This window comes from Loxodonta africana, chromosome 11 (genome assembly GCF_030014295.1).
Source record: "Loxodonta africana isolate mLoxAfr1 chromosome 11, mLoxAfr1.hap2, whole genome shotgun sequence".
Lineage (NCBI taxonomy): Eukaryota > Metazoa > Chordata > Mammalia > Proboscidea > Elephantidae > Loxodonta > Loxodonta africana.
This window is the reverse complement of record NC_087352.1, coordinates 49,602,749-49,627,358: the sequence shown is the minus strand read 5'-3', so window position 1 is coordinate 49,627,358 and position 24,610 is coordinate 49,602,749. Positions and strand designations below refer to the sequence as shown.

Here is a 24,610-nt window from a genome sequence, read left to right as displayed (position 1 = left end):
ACGAGAGAAGCAGTGCTTGCCCACTTACTGGAATAAAATCATTTTTTTTCAGACGAATGACATCTCCAACTTGAATGTCTTTCCACTTGGCAACTTTGAACCTAAGGATGAAAATAATAAATGTTGATTGGCTTCTAAACTTTACTAGCAAGGGGCTTGGAATTATGCTTTCTGCATGCCAAAGATTCTGGGAAACGTGGAGATTACAGGGAAAACGTTTGTTAAAAGTTCAACCATTTAATGACGTAGCCACATTAAGAGGCTGTGAGAATCCTATTATCATCGAAAGGATGAAACAATGACGGTGACGACTTTGGCATCATTTTGCAAAAAATGGAGCTTTATGGTTTATAAACCACTTGGTAAAGCATGCTCCTTTTGCCACCTGATTGCCACAATTACATAAACCCATAAACCCACTGCCATCGAGTCAATTCTGACTCATAGCGACCCTACAGGACAGAGTAGAACTGCCCCATAGGGTTTCCAAGGAGAGCCTGGTAGATTCCAACTGCCGACCTTTTAGTTAGCAGCCATAGCACTTAACCACTATGCCACCAGGGTTTCCACAATTACTTAGAAGGGTGGTATACTGGTCATTTTCTACTTGCCCCTCCCCAGGCCCATTCTCTACCTTGCTCTGCCCTGTTCTCTAGGAGGCTCACCCCTTGGTTTGGCCCCACTTGTCTCCCTTACCACCTGGCTCTGCTCTGGTTCAGCCAAAGGGAGGCGCTGAGGGCAAGTTGGAAGGAGGGAGGAGAGGGATGGTGACGTTCTTCCACTCTCTCCCTTCTAAGCCTGCATTTCTGGCCACCGTTGCCTCCATCTATGACCCAAGCTCCTGTCGGCAGCCCTCCTCCACAGCTCTGGCACAGTCTTTCCTCCATTTCCTCCAACTGTCCTTTAAGTCCATTAAGGCGGAAATGGCTTCCAGCTATTGCTACCTTCTAAGCACACAGTATCCTGTGTTGGCTGCTGCCCAGACCTCTGCACACTGTCCTTTCGTTAAAGTCTCTTCATGGAAGCAGTGCTGGTTGGATTCCGCTTCCTGCCAAGATCCTGCTAACACATGTGGGCAGGCAGTATCATCTTGTATTGTACTTGATCAATGTCATAGAGCTTTGAAGTTATAAAACTGTTCATTAAAACCCGGCTTACTTATTCAAAAAAATGTGTCAAGCACCTCCATGGCATTCTTCATACCACTGTTCCTTCCATCCTATGTCAACGTAATGAAGGGTTCATCAGGGGCTTTTTACATGTATAGTAGGGAGACACATCCATGCCACCCTCTATGGTTTTGCTCATATTCTGCACTCCCTCTCCCCATTCTCCTCCATCTGGGTTATCCATCACTTTCTCAGTGCTAGTCCCAGGACAGGAATGCATGATAGCTCCCCCAGGAGCTACCTTCTCCAAGCTCACCTAACCAGAATCCACAATGACAGCAAATGATCTACATAAAGGTTTTGCCAGATCCCTATGGCTTCTTCATCATGTCTGGGCAACGTTCACTCTAGATGGCTGGTGCTGCAAGAAGGGCTACCCAGGCCTCTGATGCTCAGCATCTCAGTAAGCCCACCTTACGCTGCTCATGCTCTGCTGTGTCTACTTCTGAGCTGGACGGCAGGTTCCACATCCTAAATTGTTAATAAAACCCAACCAAACCCAAACCCACTGCCAACCTTTTGGTTAGCAGCCGTAGCACTTAACCACTACATCACCAGGGTTTCCAAATTGTTAATAGCTTTTAATATTCTACCTTGCAAAGCCTGTTCACCATTTACGCAGTGGAGCCTGCCGATGTTCTTGTGGACGAATCAGTCAAGGAAGGATGTTTTTCCAATAACAGAGCAGTTGTGTTTTTCCAGACAAGAAGAGTGTCTGAAGGGTAGAATTCCTTCGCTTTTAAACAAGCTTCCTGATAACTATTATTTCAATCTTCTTTATTTGGTAGTTTATAGGATAGGAAAGATGAGAAAGACACTTGGCTCAAAATCCAAGACAAAGTTCTTCTTCTTCAGGTAGACAAAAGAGAAATCTATGGTATCGTTTTAGGTCAAACAAGCAAGTGCAGAACAGTATATTATGATTTCATTTTTTGTGTATATAAAAAAAAGCCACATACGCATATAGGAAAAAGTCTGGAAGGCTATAGATGAATCTGTTAAGAGTGGTTACTTCTGGAGAGTGAATCTGGAAATACAGATGTAAAAAATGGAAACTTTTCTACTTTATATATTCTCTGTTGTATGTGTCGTTTTCATAATAAACCTAATAAGAATATTGATATAATGTAGAATGAATTACTGTCTTCGGTACTAAATTCCATAGAAAAACATTTATTTAAATTTCTAACAAACCAGGATTTTTAAGTTTTAAAATATAGTACTCTGCTTTAAAGGCGTTCATGTACAGAAAAGATATACCTAATAGACACTATGAACCTGCCACAACTAACGACCTTCATTTTTGTGGGAGGTAGAAATCCAATTGCTATGTCTTTCTTCCCATTAATTTATGGGGGGTGGGGGGGGGGAGAGAGATCTGGAGATTTAAAGTACATTTAAAATATATGTTTGTACCCTAATTTCCTCAATTTTACTCGAATTTAGTAAAGCTAACTTACCTTTCAATAAATGGAATTATAGTATTTTATATTCCAATATGTGAAATTATAAATTTGCAAGTGAGGCTCAAATCACAAATGAACAAATTAGACTCTTCTTATTATAGTTCTTTTGTAATATTAGAAGCAATTCCCATGGGACTCTTGCACTGGATATAACAGTTTTCCCTGATGAGGCCCTTGCTGCCCTGTCCCACTGATGCTCAAGTCCTCACACAGGCTTGGCTCCACAGCCCTGCCAGATATGTGCCCACCATCCCCAGATTCGAGGAAACTCAGGGCTACTATTTACCATGCAGTTTATCCATATTGTGGGCTAACAGCATTCTGTGGGCTAGCTAGGAATCTCACCACCGTTCATAATATTGATTCTAAGTGAGCTGAAAGGTAACATTTGAAACGCAGTCCATTTTGTGTGTGTGTGTGTCTGTGTGAGGAGAAAAAGCTGTCCTAAAATATTTATGGATTGCTGCAGTCTATATTCAAAAAAGACACAGCTAATGTGTTGCTTTTTTTTTTTTTTTTTAAATGTGTGGCTTAAATCAGGTTATTTTCCTCAGTGTTGTCACTCAAAAAGTCTTTGAATTGTTCCTTAGTCACTATTTTTAACGCTTGAAACTGCAGTTCTGCCTTGAGGCTCTTGCTCAAAAAAACAAGTCATTACTGAGCACTGAATTGGTACTTTGGTCACAGTTGATTACATTAAATTAACAAACGTTTATTGAGCACTTTCTGTGTGCTGGAGGCTCTAGCGGACACAAAAATAAACACCGTCAGACAGTATCCTGGAGAAACTCAAGAGTCCAGGAGAGAAAATGAGACACCTACATAAATAATTCTAATAAAATTCAGATTATAAGACGAAAGACAATGCTCTAAAAGTGTAGAGAAGGGAGAAACCACTTTGGCTGGAGAATCGGGTAAGATATCAAGACATCTGAGCACAGGCCTGAATGGGTAGCTTTAGGAACAGAAGAAACGGGATGAAGGAGGATGAAGAGAAGGGATGACGGAGGATGAAGGAGTTTTGCAAATACAGCATGTACTGATAACTCAGAGTGACCACCCACAATCCACCAGGCTACAAAGGGGATACAATGCCTTTGTAAGTTAAAAGAGGTCTTTACAATTAGAATGTTCAGGTATTGATAGACTTCTAAATTCAAATCATTATCTCTAAATATGTTTCTAGGCATACTCATACATTACGTTCTTGTGACTAAATGACCCACCACTCATCGGTCAGTTTGTTGTACTGTGGTGGCTTGTGTGCTACTATGATAGGGGAAGCTATGCCACCAATATTTCAAATACCAGCACGGTCACCCATAATGGACAGGCTTCAGTGGAGTTTCCAGACTAAGACAGACTAGGAAGAAAGGCCTGATGATCTATTACTATAAATGAGCCAATGAAAACCCTATAAATCACAACAGAAGACGGTCCGATGTAGTGCTAGAAGATGAGCCCCTGGGTTGGAAGTCATTCAAATACACAGTGGCTGCAACAGCGGACTCAACCATACCAGTGCGTGATTGTGAAGATGCTGCAGGACCAAGCAATGTTTTGTTCTGTTGTACATGGGGTCACCATGAGCTGGAGTTAACTCAATGGCAACTAACCACAATAACAAAATAGCAAAAAGAAGGCGGCACAGTACCTGCCATCCTTGATGACTTCACATGTCCTATTGTTTACTTCATTATCCATTTTATGACGAGTCTTTAAAAGGGAGACAGGCAAACGTTATTTCAATAATCTCAAAGCTCAAAGCAATCAGTAGAAAGTTAGCATTAAAAGACCCTTACCACATCGTCCACCAGGTCTTTGATTGCAGTGACGCCCAGCACCAAGAGAAAAGGCACGAGGGTGGTGTACCAGGCCAGAGTAGTGATTTGAGGAATTGTCTTTAAAAAAAAAAAAAGCAAGCATACATATGTGTTTAAGAAGGCACATGTAAAGTACACATAACTGACTGTTAGCCTAAGTCTATTCTCCATTGTCATGTAAGTCTGTGTCCCACAGGGCTTGTAGGACAAAGCATCCCCAAAGCCAGCCAACCTCCCTCAGATGGCTCCCTCCAGCTTCTGGGCACCTGGAACAGAGCCTGGGGCGGTGGCTCCTGACATTTCCTCATCGTGACCTTAGCTGGACACTGATGCAACTTTGTAACATGACACCTAAAAGGGAACTGCAATCATTCTTTTTTAAAGTCTTCCTCATTGTTCTCTGACGTGGTAGTCTCTCTTCAAAAAAATTTTATTTTATTGCGGTCAAATATATCTTAAAAAATTTGCCATTTTAGGCATTTTTAACTGTATAATTCAGTGGCATTAGTTTCACTATATTGTACAACTATCACCAAAACTTTTTCATCACCCCAAATAGAAACTCAATCCCCTTTTCAGCAATAACTCCTCACTCGTCCCAGTACCGGGTAACCCTAATCTACTTTTTGTCTCAAAGAATTTGTCTATTCTAGATGTTTCATATAATAGAATCATACAATACGTGGAACTCGCTTTTTCCCTGCTAGAAGGAAGTGAAGGAAAACGTAGCCTACTTGCCACACAATGGCACCTTAAAACTTTGGGGTGTTTATCTCTACACAAGCCTATGTAAAACATTTTGGATAGCAGGACCATGCTTTACTATTAGGTCAGCAAATCTTGTATTCTACCAAATCAATTGAGTATTCATTTCTCTCTTGTATCTTTTCTCTTTTTTTCTCTCCCCTCTACTCCATGTGTCCCCAGGCCCCACCCAGATGCACACTCTACAATTTTCATAAAACCTTAGTGGGTTTAGTAGCTGGGGCAGGCAAAATCATTTTCCAAATCCAGTGTTTGACAGGAAGATTCTGATAAGACACAGTGGCTATATTATCCTTTGTAACCTGCACATCAGGTGCTAAAGGTTGGTTCTCTGAGTGCTAACTAGAGTGTGTGCAGAGTTCTCACGACTCTAACTATTCTTAAACAGATGGTAACATATGCTAGAGAATAAACCTAACGCTCTTCAGCTGTGTGAATACTTGGCCAAATTAAGGAGGAAAAAAAAAACCTCAGACAAAAAAGTACGCTTTTTCCAGTGTAAAAACCAGTTCACCAAAGTATTTTTTGATATACTTGACCCAAATATTAATAAAAATCAATATTATTCTTGAGGACTTAGGCATCTAACTACAAAAAAATAAAGGGCAAGCATAGAAAAGAAGTTTCAAAGGTATAAATGATTTTACAAAGATTTCAATTTTATTCACTTCAGGAAGGCCAGTTTTAACATTCATGTCAGTACAAAATAAAAATTTTTAAGAATACAGAATTAGAATCACATTTCCGTTTCCTCCCTTCCCTTTTCTTTAATATTCACTGAGCTGATTCTGTGTATGAGATGCTGTCCCCTTACCTACAGAACCCTGATGTTAATACAAAAAGCTTTCAAATTATTCCCATTATATGCTTCTGCAGCTTAAAATGTTCATGAGTCACCATAATTCAAAATGAGTATTAAAATATCAAAGGGTATTACCTGTAAGATAAGAAGGATCAGGAAATAGAAATTGGCTACTCTCTTAAACTGCTCAAACAAATTCAGTGGTAGAAAGGTAAACACATTGTACTTGTATGTTCTAATTGCATTAGTCTGTTGGAAAAAATAAGAAAGCCATTCTAAATGATGCCACACACTTATAACAATATCTATACATCTGCAAAAATCACGAAGTCCCATGGCCTACAGGGATACAAGGATATAATCTGTCAGTCAAAAAGATATCAAGATTTTGTTCAAGCTTTTAGTTCGAACCAAGTCTCAAAATGACTATGTGAAGGCTTATGTTAGAAATAGTAACAAGAGACAAATATTTCACCTCAAAAGTCTTTGGCTAATCAGACCTTGACTAAGTGAATCCTGTCAGATTCCTTGGTCCATCAGAGCCTCTTAGAAAACTGGGCAAAGGTACACGTCAGCAGAGGGAGATGCATTACCACTCCTGCACACGCCAAGAGGAGATGAGGCTGGACTTGGGCAAGGCAGAAACAGAAACATCCTTTTTTTCAGGGAGTATGGGGGCTACTATGTAAAAAAGAGTATAAAGGATCTTTCCAAGGACTTCTTACATTAAGCCCACACTTAACAGGTGTTTTAAGGTGTAATAAGCATTTTTTGAGGTGTAATAAGCAGGTGCATTACAGTTATAATAAACAGTTTTTGAGCTGAAAATATCTTCAAAGTCTCTTAATCCAACACAGGTAGAAGAGGGGGAGATAATTAATATACTTTACAAACGCATTATTTCCAAATTTTTTATTACTTTCGAACTTAAGGCTTCTGTTACATTACTGCAATTCTTTCATAAAATATTTCTAATAGAGCTTGCACATGGCATAGGGAAATTTCCAGTCAATATTATTTTTTGTTGCGGGGGCGGGTTCAAGCCACCCCACCCTCAGCATAAGCTTACTGTGATAAATAAAAGTGACATTCTATAGAACTACCAGTAAGTATTAAGAGTCTCATGCCAGCGGCTATCTAGAAAGCATAAGGGATGCTGGAAAAACCTGGCTTCTAATAAAGATAATTTGGGAAATTGAAATCAACTTACCGCATATTTGCTCTCCTTAATACAAAAGAACTTTGTGTTCTTAAATTGAGGTTGTTCATGGAAGCTTCGATCATTTGCTTTGACTTGCCATGTACAATCTTGAAAAAAGAAGGAAACAAGTCTAACAAGTAGAAAATTAACATATGTAATAACTTTACCAATTGCTAACAACATTTTTTTTCTTTCCAGTCTATTCATTTCTGATTCATAGTGTCCCCAAATATGTTTCCAATGGCTGATTTTTAGGAAGTAGATCACCAAGCCTTGCTTCCACAGCACCTCTGGGTGGACTTGAACCTCCAATCTTTCAATTAGCAGCCAAGCACATTATTAACCTTTGGCACCACCCAGGGACTCCCTCACAGAACACCAGAATTTTAAAGAAGTAATCCTCATCGAAGCATGGCTTGAACAAAAATTTAAGAGCCCCTGAGATTCATAGCCAAATTAGGTTAAAAAAATTTTTTTTTTTTTTGGTAAACGCATTTACTTAGTTTGTAAAATTTGTAACATGAAATGCTCAGTGAATGAAAAAAAAATCAAAGGAAAAGGGCATCACCGAGTAATTCAACACTTTGGAGTGCGGATCCTAGATCAGTGCTGTGTACTGCTTTGCTCTGACCGCCAGAACCTATCATCTTTCTAAATTCGTTTCGTGTAACATCGCATTTATAGTGCCAAATGAACTCAGTCCATTCCATCTCCATGCCTAAATTCCAGGGAACTTTTCAGCATCCTCAACTCTTTGCTGCTGGGGAGAATATTTCTCACACAATTTCTCCCACTAAGAGTAATGTTTCAGGAAGCAAAATAGCACGTGGGCATATTTGCCTTTTTGATCAAATCTTTTCTTTGGAATAGAGAGCTTTTCTAGACACATGGGCTGTAAGGCTAATTTACAGAAAAAAAAAAAGGACTCTTGCTCCATTTTGTAGAAGGAAATTATTGACAAAGAAGAGAAATAATGAACTTACTAGCAAAAAAATGCAACTTCACCATATGGCCCTTTAGTCAAAAGGTAGAGAGATAACGAACAATGAATGTGTCTAGCAAAACCATCAAAGCAGTGTCTAGAGACACACTTACATGGGTCAGGTGTGGCTCAAAGTTATGCCTTGAGTCTGACAGAAGCTAATGTCGCTAATACATTCAAATATTGCTAAATGATTTTCAAAGCCCCTGGGTGGTGCAACAGTTAATGTGCTCAGCTGCTAAATGAAAAGTTGGAAGTTCAAGTCTACCCAAAGGCATCTCAGAAGAAAAGCCTGGTGGTCTACTAGTGAAAAACCAGCCACTGGACACCCTGTGGAACACCGTTCTACTCTGACACACATGGGGTCGCCATGAGTCAGAACTGACTCACGACAACCACCACCAAAATGATTCAGAGCATTTCCACAGCCATCGAGTCCTTTGACCATCACCACCTGGAAAAGCTCCAATTCTAAACGGCAGTAAGCTTAGCTTTACCCCTCAACCACTCCATTCTGGTTCTGAATCCTTACTTCTAGACACACCAATAACCACTAAGCTGCATTGGTTGGTGGAATCTGCAGCAAATCAACAGAGTAAAAAAGTCAGAAGTTTAACATCCAAAAAGAAAAAAAAAAAATGCCGGAGAGAGAAATGGCCGTCGGGCATGAATAGGCAGTCATACAAAAGGAAATTCAAATGGCTCTTAGATATATGAAAAGATACTCAAGTTCATAAGAGAAATGTGATTCAAAACTCCGGGGAGGTACCGATTTTTGTCCATTGTATTGGCAAAGATTACAGGGTTTGATGACACACTGGGCCGAAAAGGGTGTGGAGAAACAGGTCCTCTTCTGTGGCCTCTGGGCAGAGCTATTTAGGCAGCACAGTACTAGGCATAGTTTTGTTCCCTTGTGCGTAAGGTTGCCACGAGTTGGGGGCTGACTCAATGGCCGCTAACAACATCATCATCATCAAAATTTAATATACATGTTCACTTCTAGGAATTTATCCCCCATTTTTTTTATATATACTCAAGCATGGGAGAAATGACATATTTCGGGGCTATTCAACGCAGTCCTGTTTATAAGAACTATGAGAAACAACCTACATGCCTACCATAAACAGCTGGTTAAACATCCATACAATAGAAGCCTATGTAGTCAGCAAAAAATTTCTATGTACCGAAAGCGCAGATCTCCAGATTACACTGTTAAGGGACAAAAGCAGAGGGTGTCCACCATGCTACGCTTTCAGCTATGTGAAACAAAGAATACATAATATGAACACGTACGTGTACACATACATGCACATGAGTATTTATGTGTATGAGTAAACCTGCTGCTGTCAAGTCAATTCTGACTCATAGTGACCCTACAGGACAGAGCAGAGCTGCCGCCATAGGGTTTCAAGGCTGTAATCTTTACAGAAGCAGACTGCCACATCTTTCTCCCCCGGAGTGGCTGGTGGATTCAAACTGCCAGCCTTTCGTTTAGCAGTTGAGTGCTTTAACTGCTCAACTACACATACGTTATGTGTATGTGTATCTATTGATACGTAAGGGTGCATACTTGTAAATATTCTTTGCACACTTAAGTGTGTGTCTACTCCCTGGAAGGACATACAAGAAACTGGTAAGAACAGTTGCCTTCTGGGAAAGGAAACCACATGGCTAAGAGACAGAAGAGGCAGGGAGGGAGACTTCCTTTTCATTGTATACCCTTTTAAAATAGGAGTTCGTTTACATGTATTACCTGTTTTCATAAACAGGTTTGTGATTCAATTCCTTCCCTCCAAAGATTTACATATAAAGTAAATATATAAGTTGTTTGATTTCCTTACGGTTGTTATTATACCATTATATCTAATCTTTTTATATTGTTAAAGTGGTAGTGGGATGGTACCAAAAATAAAAAAAACCTACTGCCGTTGAGTTGATTCTGACTCATAGCAACCCCAGGTGACAGAGCAGAACTTCCCCATAGGGTTTCCAAGGCTATAATCTTTATGGAAGCAGGCTGCCACATCTTTCCCCTGTGGAGTAGCTGCTAGGTTTGAACTGCTGACCTTTCAGTTGGCAATCAGGCACTTAACCACTGCACCACCAGGGCTCCTCAGTGTGATGGTGGGTGGGGATAAGTCAAGATGGGAGAATACAGGGGAAGATAGAAACCTATGCAGTCATGGAAAGGAATCACGCCTGTGCTCAAAAATATGGTAAATCTTAAAAATAAATTTGAATGAAGCCAGACACACAGACACACACAAATGTATCATATGGATCTATTTATACACAAAGTTCAAAAACACACAAAACTAAGCTACAGCGCATAGGGACATATGTAGGAGGCAAAGGTATAAGGAAAATCAAGAGAGTTGTTACCATAGAAGCAAGGACAGAGGTTATTGCAGGGGGAAGGGCAGAGGAGGGTAAGAGATACAAAAGGATGTGGGGTGGGGCCTCTGGGGTGCTGGCAATGTTCTTGAGCTTGAGCTGGGTGGCAGCTGTACATATCTTCACTTAATAATTATGTGCTAAACTATATACTTATGTTCTATGCACCTTTCAGTATTTTAAAATACAGGAAATGAAATACAAATCAAAAAAGAAGCAAGAGCAAGCCAAGAAGAAGGGCCATGATTGAAGCTAAACAGTCCAGGATGCAGACGATGGAAAGGAGTCAGCATAGATAATGGAATTCACTCTTAGTTGAATGAATGAGACAATCAATGATCTAAGTCCTTTTAAAAAGAACGGTCATGCCAAGTTCTCAGGGGCTGTGACTTGATGTGTCCTGGGTAAGAGTGCCTATGTGTGTGTGTGTGTGTGTGTGTGTGTGTTGGGTGGGGGGTACTAAGTGGAGACTGGCACGTGGTCTGTGCTCACCCCTGTGCATGTCTCAGCACTGACTCCACCAGCCAAGCGGTAAGTCTTTGGGTGCTTCCACTCTAACCTGAGCCCAGAACAGGCAGCTTCTCAGCTAACGGGCCATGAGGTAGAACAGAAGGTGAGATTTAACAGTCACAAAAATCTACCCTGCTGAGGACAGTGGGTGGAGCTCATCCTACTGTCACAGATTCACGTGTTCTTCAATTAGGATCAACCTCCACCCACACTCACCATCTCCAAGGCACGTAAGTGGAGACACTGGAAGTCAACTGCAGAAGTGTTATTTGCAGCAGTGGTTCTCAAAGTGACGGTTTCAGATCTGCAGTATCAGCATCAGCTTCATCTAGGAACTTGTCAGAAATGCCAGTCCTCAGGTCCCATCCCAGAACTACTGCATCAGAAACTCCGAGGGTGGAACTCGACGACCTGTGTTTTTACAAGTCTTCGAGGTGATTCTGATGCATGTTCAAGTTTTAGAACCATTGATTAAGAATAAGAACTAGAACACATTTCAAAGAGAAACCTTCTATGGATCAGTCATGCTCCTTGCCATCAAAGAAATTACTGTCTAGGGAAGGTGTCTTAGGGTGAGTTCCCTAGAGAAGCAAAATCATGAGGCATATAAATAAACATAGAGTGAGATTTACATCAAGGAAATGGCTCTCGTGATTGTAGAGGCTAGAAAGTCCCAAGTCCATGGGTCAACCTGGAGGCTTCTCCTGACTCACACAGCTGCAGGAGCTAATGAACCCAAGATTGGCAAGTCAGATAGCAGTCCTCTGGCTCACAGGCTGAGGAGGCTGAAGAACAAGATCAGCAGGTAAGCTGACAGGTCAAGTCCCAAGAACTGGAGGTCAGATGAACAGGAGCCAGCTGCAGAATCCAGAGAGAGCAAAAGCCTTGCCAGAAAGTTCACCTATATTGGATGCGGCCTACACCCCCGATAAATTCTCTTTTAACTTATTGGCTGCTTGTAACAGATCTCATAATGGAGGTGATTACATTATACCAGATCTCATTATAGAGCTGATTACGTTACATCAGATCTCATTATGGAGGTGATTACGTCATTAAATAGCTACCAAACTACATTACAACGGCCAAACCACTGAGAATCACGGCCCAGTCAAGCTGACATACAACCTTAACCATCACAAGAGGGGTAGAGACAGATACCAAAACACATACTTCTAAGACAATGTCCTAAATGTAATGATACAGACAACACTTACCAGGATGGGAATTCTAAGGAGGGACAATGAGCCCAGCCAGGGTGTGGTGGTGTCAGGGGACACTTTTATTTTTTTAATTTTCATTGTACTTTTTTTTTATTATTATTATTTTAATTGTACTTTAAGTGGAAGTTTACAAATCAAGTCAGTCTCTCATACAAAAATTTATATACACCTTGCTATGTATTTTTTTTTTTATGTATTATGTACTCCTAGTTGCTCTCCCCCTAATGTGACAGCACACTCCTTCACTCTCTCTTTTTTTGTCTATTCGGCCAGCTTCTGCCCCCCTCCTGCCCTCTCATCTCCCCTCCAGACAGGAGATGCCAACATAGACTCATGTGTCTACTTGATCCAAGAAGCTCACTCTCCACCAGTATCATTTTCTATCCCATAGTCCAGTCCACTCCCTGTCTGAAGAGTTAGCTTTGGGAACGGTTCCTGAGGGGACACTTTGTTGTTGTGGAGAATATACACAGCAAAACATACACCAATTCAACAGTTTCTACATGTACAATTCAGTGACTATGATTACATACTTCAAGTTGTGCAATTATTCCCACCCTTTTCTGAGCTGTTCTTTCCCCATTAACATAAATTCACCTCCCCCTAAGTTTCCTATCCAATCTTTTGAATTGCCCTTGTCAATGTGATCTCAGGGGTCGCCTTCTGAAGGTGGAGCACCTTGAGTTGAGTCTTACAAGCTACTCCAAAACTCTGCTGGGAAAGGGAAAGGAGAAATGTCAGTGGAAGGGCATTCCAGGAAAATGCAACAACAGCAGCCAAAGCACAAAGGCGGGAAACAGCCTGGCCTGGGTTCCAACGTACAGAGCTGGCTGTTGCAGGACCCATCACGGCTCACAGGAAGGAAGGGCAGGAGACAAGCCAAGAGCCAGGCAGATTGTGGGAGCCTGGCACACCAGGAGCTTAAACTTTACCAATGGAGATCTCTCACAGGCTTTAAGAGGGTAGTGACAAGGTCAAATCTATGTTCCTGATAGGTCACATTCACAGCAGTGAGGAGGATGTATTTGAAGGGAAAAAAACTAGAAGTGGAGAGAAGACAGATTCAAGAGCTATAAGGCTCTCTGACTAAATATGGGGGCAAAAAAGAATGAGAAATTAAAGAGAAAAAAGTGACCCCATGATTCTAGTTTGGGTGATGGATGGATGAGCCACAGACGAACTAGAGAACACAGGAGGGGTAAGTTTGGGTGGGTAGGTGGGGGGGCAATGCATTTTAGAGTCCACCCAGAGGCACCTCGGAAGAAAGGCCTGGCAGTGTACTTCAGAAAAATTAGCCACTGAAAACCCTATGGAGCACAGTTCTACTCTGATATACACGGGGTCACCATGAGTTAACTTGATGGCAACTGTTATTATCTGCTTGACTGGGTGGTATTTGTCATTCAACTCTGTCATCCCCGTCTCCCCCCCTCCACCCCCCGCCCCTGCAAAAGAAAGAAAGGAAAACACAATAACTGACAGATTGGAAGCAAAAACAAAAGACCAACCATTGCTGCTTGCTTCTGAAAATACACAATTTCACTCCTTGTTTTGAGTCCTTTGCTACAGTCAAACGGCAGTTGGTTAGAGATGCAAACTCACGTCAGAATCTGCATTTTAAGGAGGGACCCAGACTTTCAGATGTGCTGTTTTAGACCTATTAAAATCACCTGCGGAGCTTTTAATACTCTGCTTCCTCCTCTAGAAATTCTGATTTAGTCAGTCTGGGGTTGGCCCAAAAAACAACAACAAAAAAAACCCAAACCCAATTTGGACTTATAGCGACCCTATAGGGCAGAGTAGAACTGCTCCATAGCGTTTCCAAGGAGCAGCTGGTGAATTTGAACTGCCGACCTTTTGGTTTACTGCCGAGCTCTTAACCACTGCACAGCTCTTAACCACTGCACCACCAGGGCTACTTAGTGGGCCCAGGTGATCCTAATTTGCAGGTAAGGTTGAGATCCACTGTTTAAGAGCCGTGTTTCTCAACCTTTCTTCTGCCTCCATCACCCTGGGGGTGATGATTCTCCCAACAATATATTTTCTCATTGAAGCAAAACTCTGTAGGTTTTGAGCAAAGGAAAGCTTGGGGTCTGGGTATTAGTATTTTGAAATATGGTCCACCCCTTCACTGAGAATCTTGGCTCTCAAAGTGCTTTTCAAACTTGACCTTGCAGACAAATGTCACATGCAGATTCTGATTCTGTTGGCCCAGGGTGGGGCATGGGGTTCTGCATTTCTAACAATCTTCCAGTCCAATTCTGACTCATGGCAAACCCATGTGTGTCAGAGCAGAACTGTGCTCCATAGGGTTTTCAGAGGTAGATTGCCAGGCCTTTCTTCTGAGGTGCCTCTGGGTGGAGTCAAGCCTCCAACCTTTTGATTCACAGCAGAGCATGTTAATTGTTTCACCATACAGGAACACCTAACAAGCTTCCAGGTGACTCTGATGCTGCTAACAGGTGGCACACTTTTGAGCAGCAAGTGTGCTGGTGGGATGAGCCCACTATTCTGATATAAGAGTGAACCTGCCTGGGCATCAGAGCCAAACCTAAAACTAAAACCCGTTGCTGTCGAGTCGATTCCGACTCATAGCGATCTGATACGACAGAGTAGAACAGCCCCATAGGGTTTCCAAGGAGCGCCTGGTGGATTCGAACTGCTGACCTTTTGGTTAGCAGCTGTAGTGCTTAGCCAAACCTAGTTCTTTTAAAAAATATGGATCCTCCCCTTGCTTCCTGCTTGCCTTCAAACCTACTATATCAGCATCTATACTATGTTATCTCCAGGGGGTAGAGTTTTAAAAGCTCTACAGGTGGCTGCGTGGATACAGGTGGTCTCACCCACAAGCACGGTTGAGAACCCCCAGTTAGTGCTTTTAGGGTGACTTCTATTATTAAAAACCTGCACTGGAGATGCAGTAAGGAAAACAACATCCACGTTAGCTCTCCCTGAGTAGGAGCTTCTGGTCGTAAATTACATCACTCAAAAGCAAGTTTTATAAAATGAGAACAGCACAGTCTCATTACCGGCCACCCCCACCCCCACCATAAATCACTCAGCGCAGAAACAAACCCCCGCACTGATTTTACGGGCTACCAGTTACTGGAGCGTCCTTAAAGTCAAAGCAGTGGAGGGCAGTTTAGAGCTGATCAGAGAAAGAAAATAAGTAGCCAGCGAGGAATTTCCAAGTGCGGTACGTATCAAAAATTCAAAATGCATCTGATGAAGTGGGGAACACAGCTCCTCCCTCAGCAGGTATCATGGATTTCCTCGGATTTGTGTATTTCATAAGGAGCCCCGGTGGCGTAACCGTGCTGGGCTGCAAACCAAAAGATTGGTGGTTCGAATCCACCCAGCAGCTTCTGAGGGAGAAAGACCTGGCAATCTGCGCCCGTAAAAATTACAGCCAAGAAGACCCTATGGGGCAGTTCTACTCTGTCACACGGGGTCACTATGAGTTGAAAATCGACTTGATGGCACCTAACAAAAATAACATATTTCAATGGACAAGCTTGATCTGGCTTTTTTTTTTAATTAATTTTTTTAGTGACAAATAAAAATTAATTCGTAAATGCTCTAGAAACCCATGGCCTCATTGTGAATTCCGCTAAAAAGATGGTACCTTTATCTAGTACATTGCTGCACTCCCTCTGTTGACACCACACCCACTCTGAAATTATGCCCAGAGAAGTGAGAACTTCCTGCTTGTTTGAATGAGGATGTGGTGATGCCTTTAATTCTTAACAATTAAAAATTCCATCTTCAGTACTGTCAACCAATGATCATCTCACCTGAACATAAAATACAACGAAACTCTGAATTAGGAAAGGCTTTGAAAGAAATGCAGTTTTATGTTTTCAAGTACAGAGAGTGACCCAAACCAGTCCAGAAGCAAGGCTTTAAGGGCTGCCCTACAATGAAGAGATAGAACGGCCTAGCTATTCATAGGAACTTGCTTCAAAGATACCCAGGAGCTGCTCTGTAAGTGGCTTAATAGTCCTCAGACAATCATGCTCACATTATAATGTGGCTTTTCTTCTTCTTAACAAAGATAAACGACACTGAAATGTTTGAGAAGTCTCCACTTTCAAAGCTGTAGAATCAGAACTGTTCGGGTTTCGCATACAGGAATCACGCTTCTGCTCTAGCCTCACACGCACACGAAGGTATGTGAGCTGGATAAGTCTATACACCAGGAAGCCTGGGTACTAGTGGGTGTCTGTGGCTGTGTGGGGTGTGTATGTGGGCTTATGGAGGGGGGTGAGGGGGAGGTGGGTAGGACTGATTAAAAGGGCTCCTCTCCTAAAGCCATTACCTAAACTCACCCTCTCCCCCGAAAAATATGCTATTTACATGGGTAAAGCAAATCACCTGCTCTCACTAAGGATTACAGTGCTGTGTATTATCTTGTCTGGAGTCTCTGGGTAGTGCAGTGAGTTAAGCACTCAACTACCAGAGATGCCTCGAAAGAAATGTCTGGCGGACTGCTCCCAAAAGGTCATAGCCTTGAAAACCCTTTGGAGTGCAGTTCTACTCTGCACACATGGGGTCACCGTGAGTCGAAATTGACTCAACAGCAGCTGGCTTTTTAGTTTTATATTACCTCATGGTCAAGAATTTAAAGTTCTGTCACTTCCCTGGGAAAAGGCTGCCAACATTCTTGGCCATTTCTTGCCACTTCATCCTGTATCTCTAACTGCCAGCTAGATAGTGTCACAAGTGGATATTCCACAGATATCCAAACCATCAGGTTCAATACAGCAACCTTCTCCTTGACCTACAAAGGGGCTCCTCCTTCTCCATTACCCACCCCCATGAACGGCTCCATTATCCACTGAGGCACAATGCAGTTTCCAAAGGCGGCTGCAACAGGATCTCCCACCCCACATGCTCACCTGCAATGTGACCTTATTATTCCCTCATCAGGAAGTGGCATCTAATTTCCCCCTCCTTGAATCTGGGCTGGCCGTAGTGACTCACTTGTAACTAGTAGAAGGTAGCAGAAGTGATGCTGCTTGACTTCCATGACCCGGTCAGAAAAGGCCATGCAGCTTCTCTGCTTTGATCTCTTGGAGCTAGTTCTCAAGATGGCCCCTCTCAGGATGCCCCCCTTTGGAGCCCAGCCACCATGCTTTGACAAGCCTAAGCCATTTGGAGGTGCTTTAATTGCAAGTCCCAGCTGAGTCTTTGAGTTATCCCACTCAGGCCCCACAAGGGAAGTGAAGAAGTCTCCAGGAGATTCCAGGCCCCAGCCATTCAAGTCACCTCAACTGTTCAAGTCACTCCAGCTGTTCAAATCACCCAAGCTATTCATTCACCTCAACTGTTCAAGTCACCCCAGACATTCAAATGTTCACAACTGAGGACCCAGATATCATGGGGCAGAGGCAAGGCATCTCTGCTGTGCCCTGTGTGAATTCCTGACTCACAAAATCTGAAAGCATAGTGAAATGTTTACTTTAGGCCAATAAGTTTGGCGTGGGCTTTTTATGCAGCAATAGGTAACTAGAATACCCACTGAAGTGCCCAAAACAGAAAGCATTCCTGATGCCTCCTTTTCCTTCAGCTTTCATGTCTAATGGGCCTACAAATGTTACCAAACCAAACCCACTGCCATCAAGTCAATTCTGACTCATAGGGACCCTACAGAACTGAGTAAAACTGCCCCTTAGGGTTTCCAAGGCTGTAAATCTTTCAGAAACAGGCTGCCACATCCTTCTCCAGTGGAGTGGCTGGTGGGTTCCAACTTCAGACCTTTGGGTTAACAGCTGAGAGCTTTAACCACGGTGCCAGCAGGGCTCCTCTTCTGAACGTTAAATCCTTCATATATACCATGATCTGTCCCCTTCTCTCCATCCTCACCATCTTGGTTTATGTCCTCATCATTTTCAACTTGGATAATTGTCTACTCCCTTCTCCCCACTGTTGCCAAAGTGAGATTTCTAAAATCAATTCATGTATCCAACAGTATTTATTGAGTGTCTATTATGTGCTACACACGCAATAGACATGGTCCCAACTCCTATTAAGCCAACAGTCTAATGGCGGAGGTCTTCATTTGCCAAACAAGGAAAGTACAAGGGGCTCTGAGACCCTACAACAGGGGGAACAGGTCTAGTCTGGGGTGAGGGACAAAGGGGGCTTCTCTAAGGAGGTGGCACCTAAGCTGGGACCTGAATGATGAGGAGCTAGTGTCAGAAAGGAACTGCTCTAGGCAGAGGGAACAGCAGGTATAGAGGCACGGGGGCGGGGGGGGGAGGGGTGGGAAAGGCTGTGTGAACAGGGAACCAAGAGCAGAACAGAGGCTGGAGCACAGTGCGCATGGCTGTAAGCCACAGGGAGCCAGCCCGGTTGGGAGAGGAAGATAGAGGCCAAATCACAAAGACCTCAGTGGCTAAGGGAAGGAACTGAAATCTGATTCCAAGTACAGTGGTATCTCTTTTCATGTTGAAGAATGGATTGAGAGGAGCAAATGTGGCCACAAGCAGGAGGAGGCTACTGCACACCTCATCTTATTTTCAACCTACAACTCTTCGATGGCTCCCTGAGAGCTCCAGGATATTGTCCAAACTCTTCAGCATGACTGCCCCTGACCTTATCGCCTAGGCTCCAAGAATTACTCACAATCCCTGGACCTTCAGCACCTTCAAGCCTCCCTTCCTGCCTCAGTACTCATAGCTGCCTCTGCCTGGACAGCCCTACTCCCAACACCACTGGGTAGATCTACCTCTCACACTTTCCGTGGACTCAGCTCAGGTGTCCTCGCCTCCAGGAAGACTTTCATGGTCACGGAAGGCCTCTGAAGAGCCCCTGGTTCCCTACTGTCACATCTGTGAAACCTCTCCAATGCTTTCATTCACAAATGCCCGCTGAGCTTCTACAACATGCCAGACACAGAGCTGGACACCCTGGAACCAGCTCCGAATGAGACAGATTGGACTCTAGGCCCTTGTAGGACATAGAGATTAGCTGCAAGATGGACCATGTATACAGAGTTACTCCATTTTTAAATTACACCATGATCGGTGCTAAAAAGGACATGATCAGAGCACACACTGATCCTCTCTCTTCTCATAGCGTCCTCACTCCCTGGGTTAATTTCAGTTCCTCTGCATGCCACGAGCATGTCACACTCCCTCCTGCCGCAGTGCGTGTGTGCGTCCCTATCTGGAGCCGCTCCCCCTCCCCTCCCCCTAATGAACTCCTCCTCAGCCTTCAGATGGCAGCCTGGACACACCTTTCACAGGGACACTTTCCCTGGCCCCTGCCCAGGGCAGACCCCTTTGTTCCAGATCTCAGAATAGAACCACAGGTCAACCCACTGCAAGCTCAAGTCACTGAATGAGCAAGGGTTTTTTTTTGGTCTGTTTTTCTTGTAAGCTTTAGCTTTGTTCCCGTTGTTTTATACATGCCTGGGCAGACTTTTGCATAGAGCTTTCTGCCTCGCTATTCAGAGACACTTATGCCTTGACCTGTAGATGTGCTGAACCACCTGATGCCCCATGGAAGGCTTTGTCTGAGAGCCACTGGGACATAAGAAGGCATGAGGGTGGGGTTAGTGCACCAGTGTGCACAGGTCTGCAAAAGAGAAGGCAGTGCCCTGGATTAAAGGGAAAGCCTTGTAAAATGGCAGAGGCAGGGATGAAACTGATCACCAAAAAGGTCCTCAACGAGTGGGCAAACTGATTGCTGGGAAAGTGAATAGCTATTCGTCCATCCATTCATGGTGCTTAGATTTGGGAGGGAAGGAGTTGTTAAAAGAATGACTCTGCAGCTTCAGCCTGTGGGACCAAGAGAATCCAAATACCACAACTGGAAGTTGAGGGGTCAGGAAGAAGATGTGATGATAGAAAGACAGGTGAGGACTTGATGGGTGAGGTTTAGGCACAATGGTTGGATGTGAAAGATATCAATGGAGGAGTTGGTGGTGTGGTCAGAGGGCCCGTCAAGACAGTAGGGTTAGAGGCAGACAACAACAGCTAATATTTCTTGAGTGCTTACTGTGTGCCAGAAACTTCTAAGTCCTTCACATTTATTTTCTGATTTAATCCTAACAACTACCCAACAAAGTGGTCCACTAATATTACCTTCAGTAATATTACTGAACACGCTCTGGGAAATACTGTTCAGGCAACAAGAGAGTTCCTCCCACAGCTTGGAAAATATTCCCCCTCATCTACGTCCATCCTGTCTCAAGGTAAAGAAAGAGCAAAGTTGCTTCAGCCAAATCCATGGGCTTATCTCATCCTCAATGACCCATTCTAACAGCATGTTTACACTTGTTCTTGATTCTCACAGCACACAATAAAGATCCCTCAACTGAAAAGCACTTTCAGTAGTTCCCTCAAAACCCTTGTTTAAAACTAAACCTCAGTGTGGTACAGGATTTTGTTTTTTGTTTTTACAAAAAGAAACACAACTTTCTGGGCTAAGATGGTATTGTTAAAGAAACAAATGCGTTCATGTATCTTTAGGTTCTGCTCTGCGTAATGGTTACCAGCCCCTGGAGTTACCCAACCCTATAGTACTCCACAGGGCTGACTCACACACTTGTGTTCTAGAGAACTCAATACTTTGGGGGAAATTAACCTCAATGTGAAATATGAAGACAAATGATGATAAAAGACAAAAAAATTCATGGCGACAATGGCCTTAATAAGGAAAACGCCCAAGTGAGAATATGAAGTAAAAAAAAAAAGGCGGGGGGGTGGTGCGGTGTGTGTGGAGAGGAATGGAAAGAAGAGAGGGAGGGAGGAGGGAGAGAAGCAGACTGGAGAATGCAGGGCAGAGGTGGAAACAGGAGGGGAGAGTTCTAGCATTTACTCTGTGTGTCTGGGAAGGGCAGATACAGGTTTACAATAACAAAGAAAAAAAGTCACAGGCAAAGTCATTTGACAGGGTTTTTGAGAAATAAGAATAAACAAAAATTCCTAGGAATATACATCACCCTTGGAAAACACTGTGAAGAGGCAAGTTCAAGAGTGAGCTCTCTCAGTGTCTGTGTTATGAGGGAACTAGACTACAAAATACATGACCTGTAGACTGAGCGATCAGGAAAGGGCCTGACCACCAAAATGCGCAGGCAGAGTTGGGGGAAAAAAAAAAGAGGTGGGAGTTTCTACCCACTGCATGCTTGTCTGATATTTCTGCAGGCACTCAACTCCAGCCCTTTCCCTGTGTTCTGGTCCACACATCTGATAGTGTGGCATCAGCAGTACAGTTCACCTGTAGCCCCACTGAGCCAATTCTTCTGCCAACTGGCCAGATATCCACACTTAGTAGAAATTCCAAGGTTATGATGTGAAACAAAGACATCCAATGGGGAGGAATGAGGAAGAAACGTGTTATTTGCTATTTGGGAAATCAACTAGAACTCCCCTGCAAACTTGTCAGGCCACTTTAGCTTTATCCCTATTCTACCAATATCTAGTCCAGACCTGTTGTGACAGAGGCCACCTTCCTGTACAGATTGGTGGTGCTTTCCATTTTAATTTGGCTCAGTTATCATGGTTTTAGTACCTTCTGCTTCAGGGCTTAAAGCAATTAAGCTTAGTAATCAAAAGTTTGAAATTATAATCTGAGAGGCAGAGCCAACATGGTGCTAGAGACAGAAGCACTGTGCCATCCCTCTGCAGCAAAGACCTGAAAAATTTAGTAAAACAGATACAAATTTCAACCCTGGAATTCTAAGCATCAAATGAAGGACTAAAGAACTTGATCAAGCACCAAATGGAATAAGAAACGGACAGAGAACAAGGAGAGCTACAGAGTAGAGGTCCCCTACCAGCTAATGCAGTACGGATTCACCATCTTGGACTACGGCCACCAAGGAACACAGACAGGGAATACGGGAAGGCAACTTTGGAGCTCCCAAAGGGAGACTCTCATTGCCACCCAGGTCTACCCACCCCTGCTGGCCAGCCCCTTCAGTGCCATTTTTGTTTGTTTTTTTGTTCTTGTTCTTTTGGGTTTTTGTTGTTGTTGTTGCTTCTCTCTCTCTGTCTCCCTTTCCTTTCTCTAGCCTAGCTAGCTGCATGTGCTGTCTCCTCCCCTTCTTGATGGGCGGTGATTTTTTTGGTTTGTTTTCTTTGTTCTTTTTTTTGTTGTTTGTTTCTTCTCTCTCTCTTTTCCTTCCTTTCTTTTCTCCCACCCACCCAGCCCTGTGCACTGCCATCACTCCTTCTCAAGGGGCTGTGCTACACTGCTTGGCTGGAAAGTCACTGCACACAGCCTCTCTGGGTCTGTGCCATTGAGCAGCTCCCTCAGCACCATTTATTTATTTTTTGTCTGGTTTTGTTTCTTTTTTGTTGTTGTTGTTTCTTCTTTCTCTCTCCCTTCCTTCCACTCACCTAGCCCCATGTGCCGCCCTCCACCCCTTCTTGGCAGGTTGTGCTGTACTACTCAGCTGGGGAGCCTTTGGCCTCCCAGGATCTGCACCCTCCCCACAGGCCAGCTCCCTCAGTGCCAAATCAAAAATTTTCCTTTATCTTTTTCCTTCTCCCTCCCACCTAGGCTCTACACTGCCTCTGCTCCTTCCTGGCGGGCTGTAAAGTGCCGCCCAGAGAGAGGGACATAAGCTCACCTCTACCCTATTCCATCCTACTCCCAACAGCTGCCTCCCCCACCACCATTTTTGTTTGTTTCTTTTTTATTTTGTAATTAACTATTTTTATTTGTTGGTTTCTTCTCTTTCCCCTCTTTCCTTTCCCTTCTCCCACCCACCTAGCCCCATATGCCGCCTATGCCCCTTCTTGACAGGCCGAGCCACACCGCTTGCCTAGAGGGCCACCGGCACATGGCCTTGCCCCCACCCACCAAATCCTACCATGCCGCCATTTTATTTACTTTTTTATTTTTCCTTTTTTTTTTTTTTTTGCTTCTTTTGCTTTTGTTTCTCTCTCTTCTTTCTCATCTTTCACTCACCTACTTAACTCCACATATCACATCCTCTCCCTTCCCTCCTGCCTATCTGTACCACATACTGCAGCCCAAGCAGCACTGATGTGGTCCCTTGGATCCAGCTCTGCACTGCCCCTCGGCCCCGCCCTGCTGGCCCCTGTTTGTGCCATAAACTACCCATCCCAGCCCCTCTACTCCTGCTGGACTCGCCTTGCTGCACCATAGCTGACTGACTGGCCCTGCCTTCCTGGACAAGGTGGTGAGAAGTAACATGCTCACAGACAAGCAGGCAACAAAACGTGCCCAGCCCGCCTGCCCAGGTATGTTAAAAAAAAAAAAAAAAAGGATGAAACAAACAAACCCACAGTTAATAAATGAAGAAAATAATTCCTGAAAGTCCTGAAGACGGCAGACAATATCAAAGCACATTAAAAACAAACAAACAAAAAAACAGGCCAAGATGGCTCCAGAAAGCAATGAAAATAAAACGTCACATGGCTTACAGGTAGAAGAAAAGGCACTTCAATTACCTGGTAGAGAACTGAAAAATCTAATACTCAGGGCTCTCCAAGAGATGAAGGAAAATTCAGACAAAAATAGAGACAAAATCATGGAAAACACAATCAAGGAAAACACAGACAAATCAACAGAAGAATTCAGCAAAATAATACAGTAACAAAAGGTAAAAACAAATAACTAGAAATCATACAAAACAGCAACTAGAATTTCAAAAGATAAACAACAGAATTTCAGAAATGGGTGGTGCAATAGAAAGTTTTAGGAGCAAATTTGAAACAATGGAATACAGACTCAGTGAAATTGAAGACAAATCCTTGGACACAACTTTGTTTGGGGAAAAATCAGAGAAAAGAATGAAAAATGAAGAAACCCTAAGGACGACGTGGGACATAATCAAAAGCAAAAATCTGCATGTGGTTGGAGTTCCACGACAGGGTGAGAAAACAGAAAACACAGATTGCTGAAGATTTGCTGACAGAAAACTTTCCTAACACCATGAAAGATGAAAAGCTGACCATCCAAGAAGCTCAACGAACCCCATATAGGATAGACCCCAGAAGAAAATCACCAAGACATATCATAATCACACTCGCTAAAACCAAAGACAAAGAAAGAATCCTGAGAGTAGCTCCAGAAAAACAAAAAGTCACATACAGAGGGGAAGCAGTAAGACTAAGCTGATAGATAACTTGGCAGAAACCACACAGGCAAGAAAGCAATGGGAATGACATATACAAAATCTTGAAAGAAAAAGACTGCCAACCAAGAATAATATATCCTGCAAAACTCTTGCTCACATATGATGGTGAAATTAGGACATTTCCAGATAAACAGAAATTAAGGGGATATGTAAA

At 43.1% G+C, this 24,610-nt stretch overlaps 1 protein-coding gene across 3 annotated transcripts in view; it reads right to left on the bottom strand.

Moving 5' to 3' along the window:
- Positions 1-24,610, bottom strand: part of ATP8B1 (ATPase phospholipid transporting 8B1) — a 144,379-nt gene that overhangs the window by 40,371 nt on the left and 79,398 nt on the right. Inside the window, exons 3-7 of one of the 3 annotated variants that reach the window (XM_064294466.1) lie at positions 7,236-7,333; positions 6,161-6,274; positions 4,438-4,536; positions 4,290-4,351; positions 29-101 (exon numbers count right to left, since the gene is read on the bottom strand). In XM_064294466.1, coding sequence (XP_064150536.1) covers positions 29-101; positions 4,290-4,351; positions 4,438-4,536; positions 6,161-6,274; positions 7,236-7,333 — 446 coding nt within the window. Of the gene's footprint in view, positions 1-28; positions 102-1,762; positions 4,353-4,437; positions 4,537-6,160; positions 6,275-7,235; positions 7,334-24,610 lie in introns of those variants that run through there. The other 2 variants (XM_064294467.1, XM_064294468.1) reach the window with 2 other exon arrangements.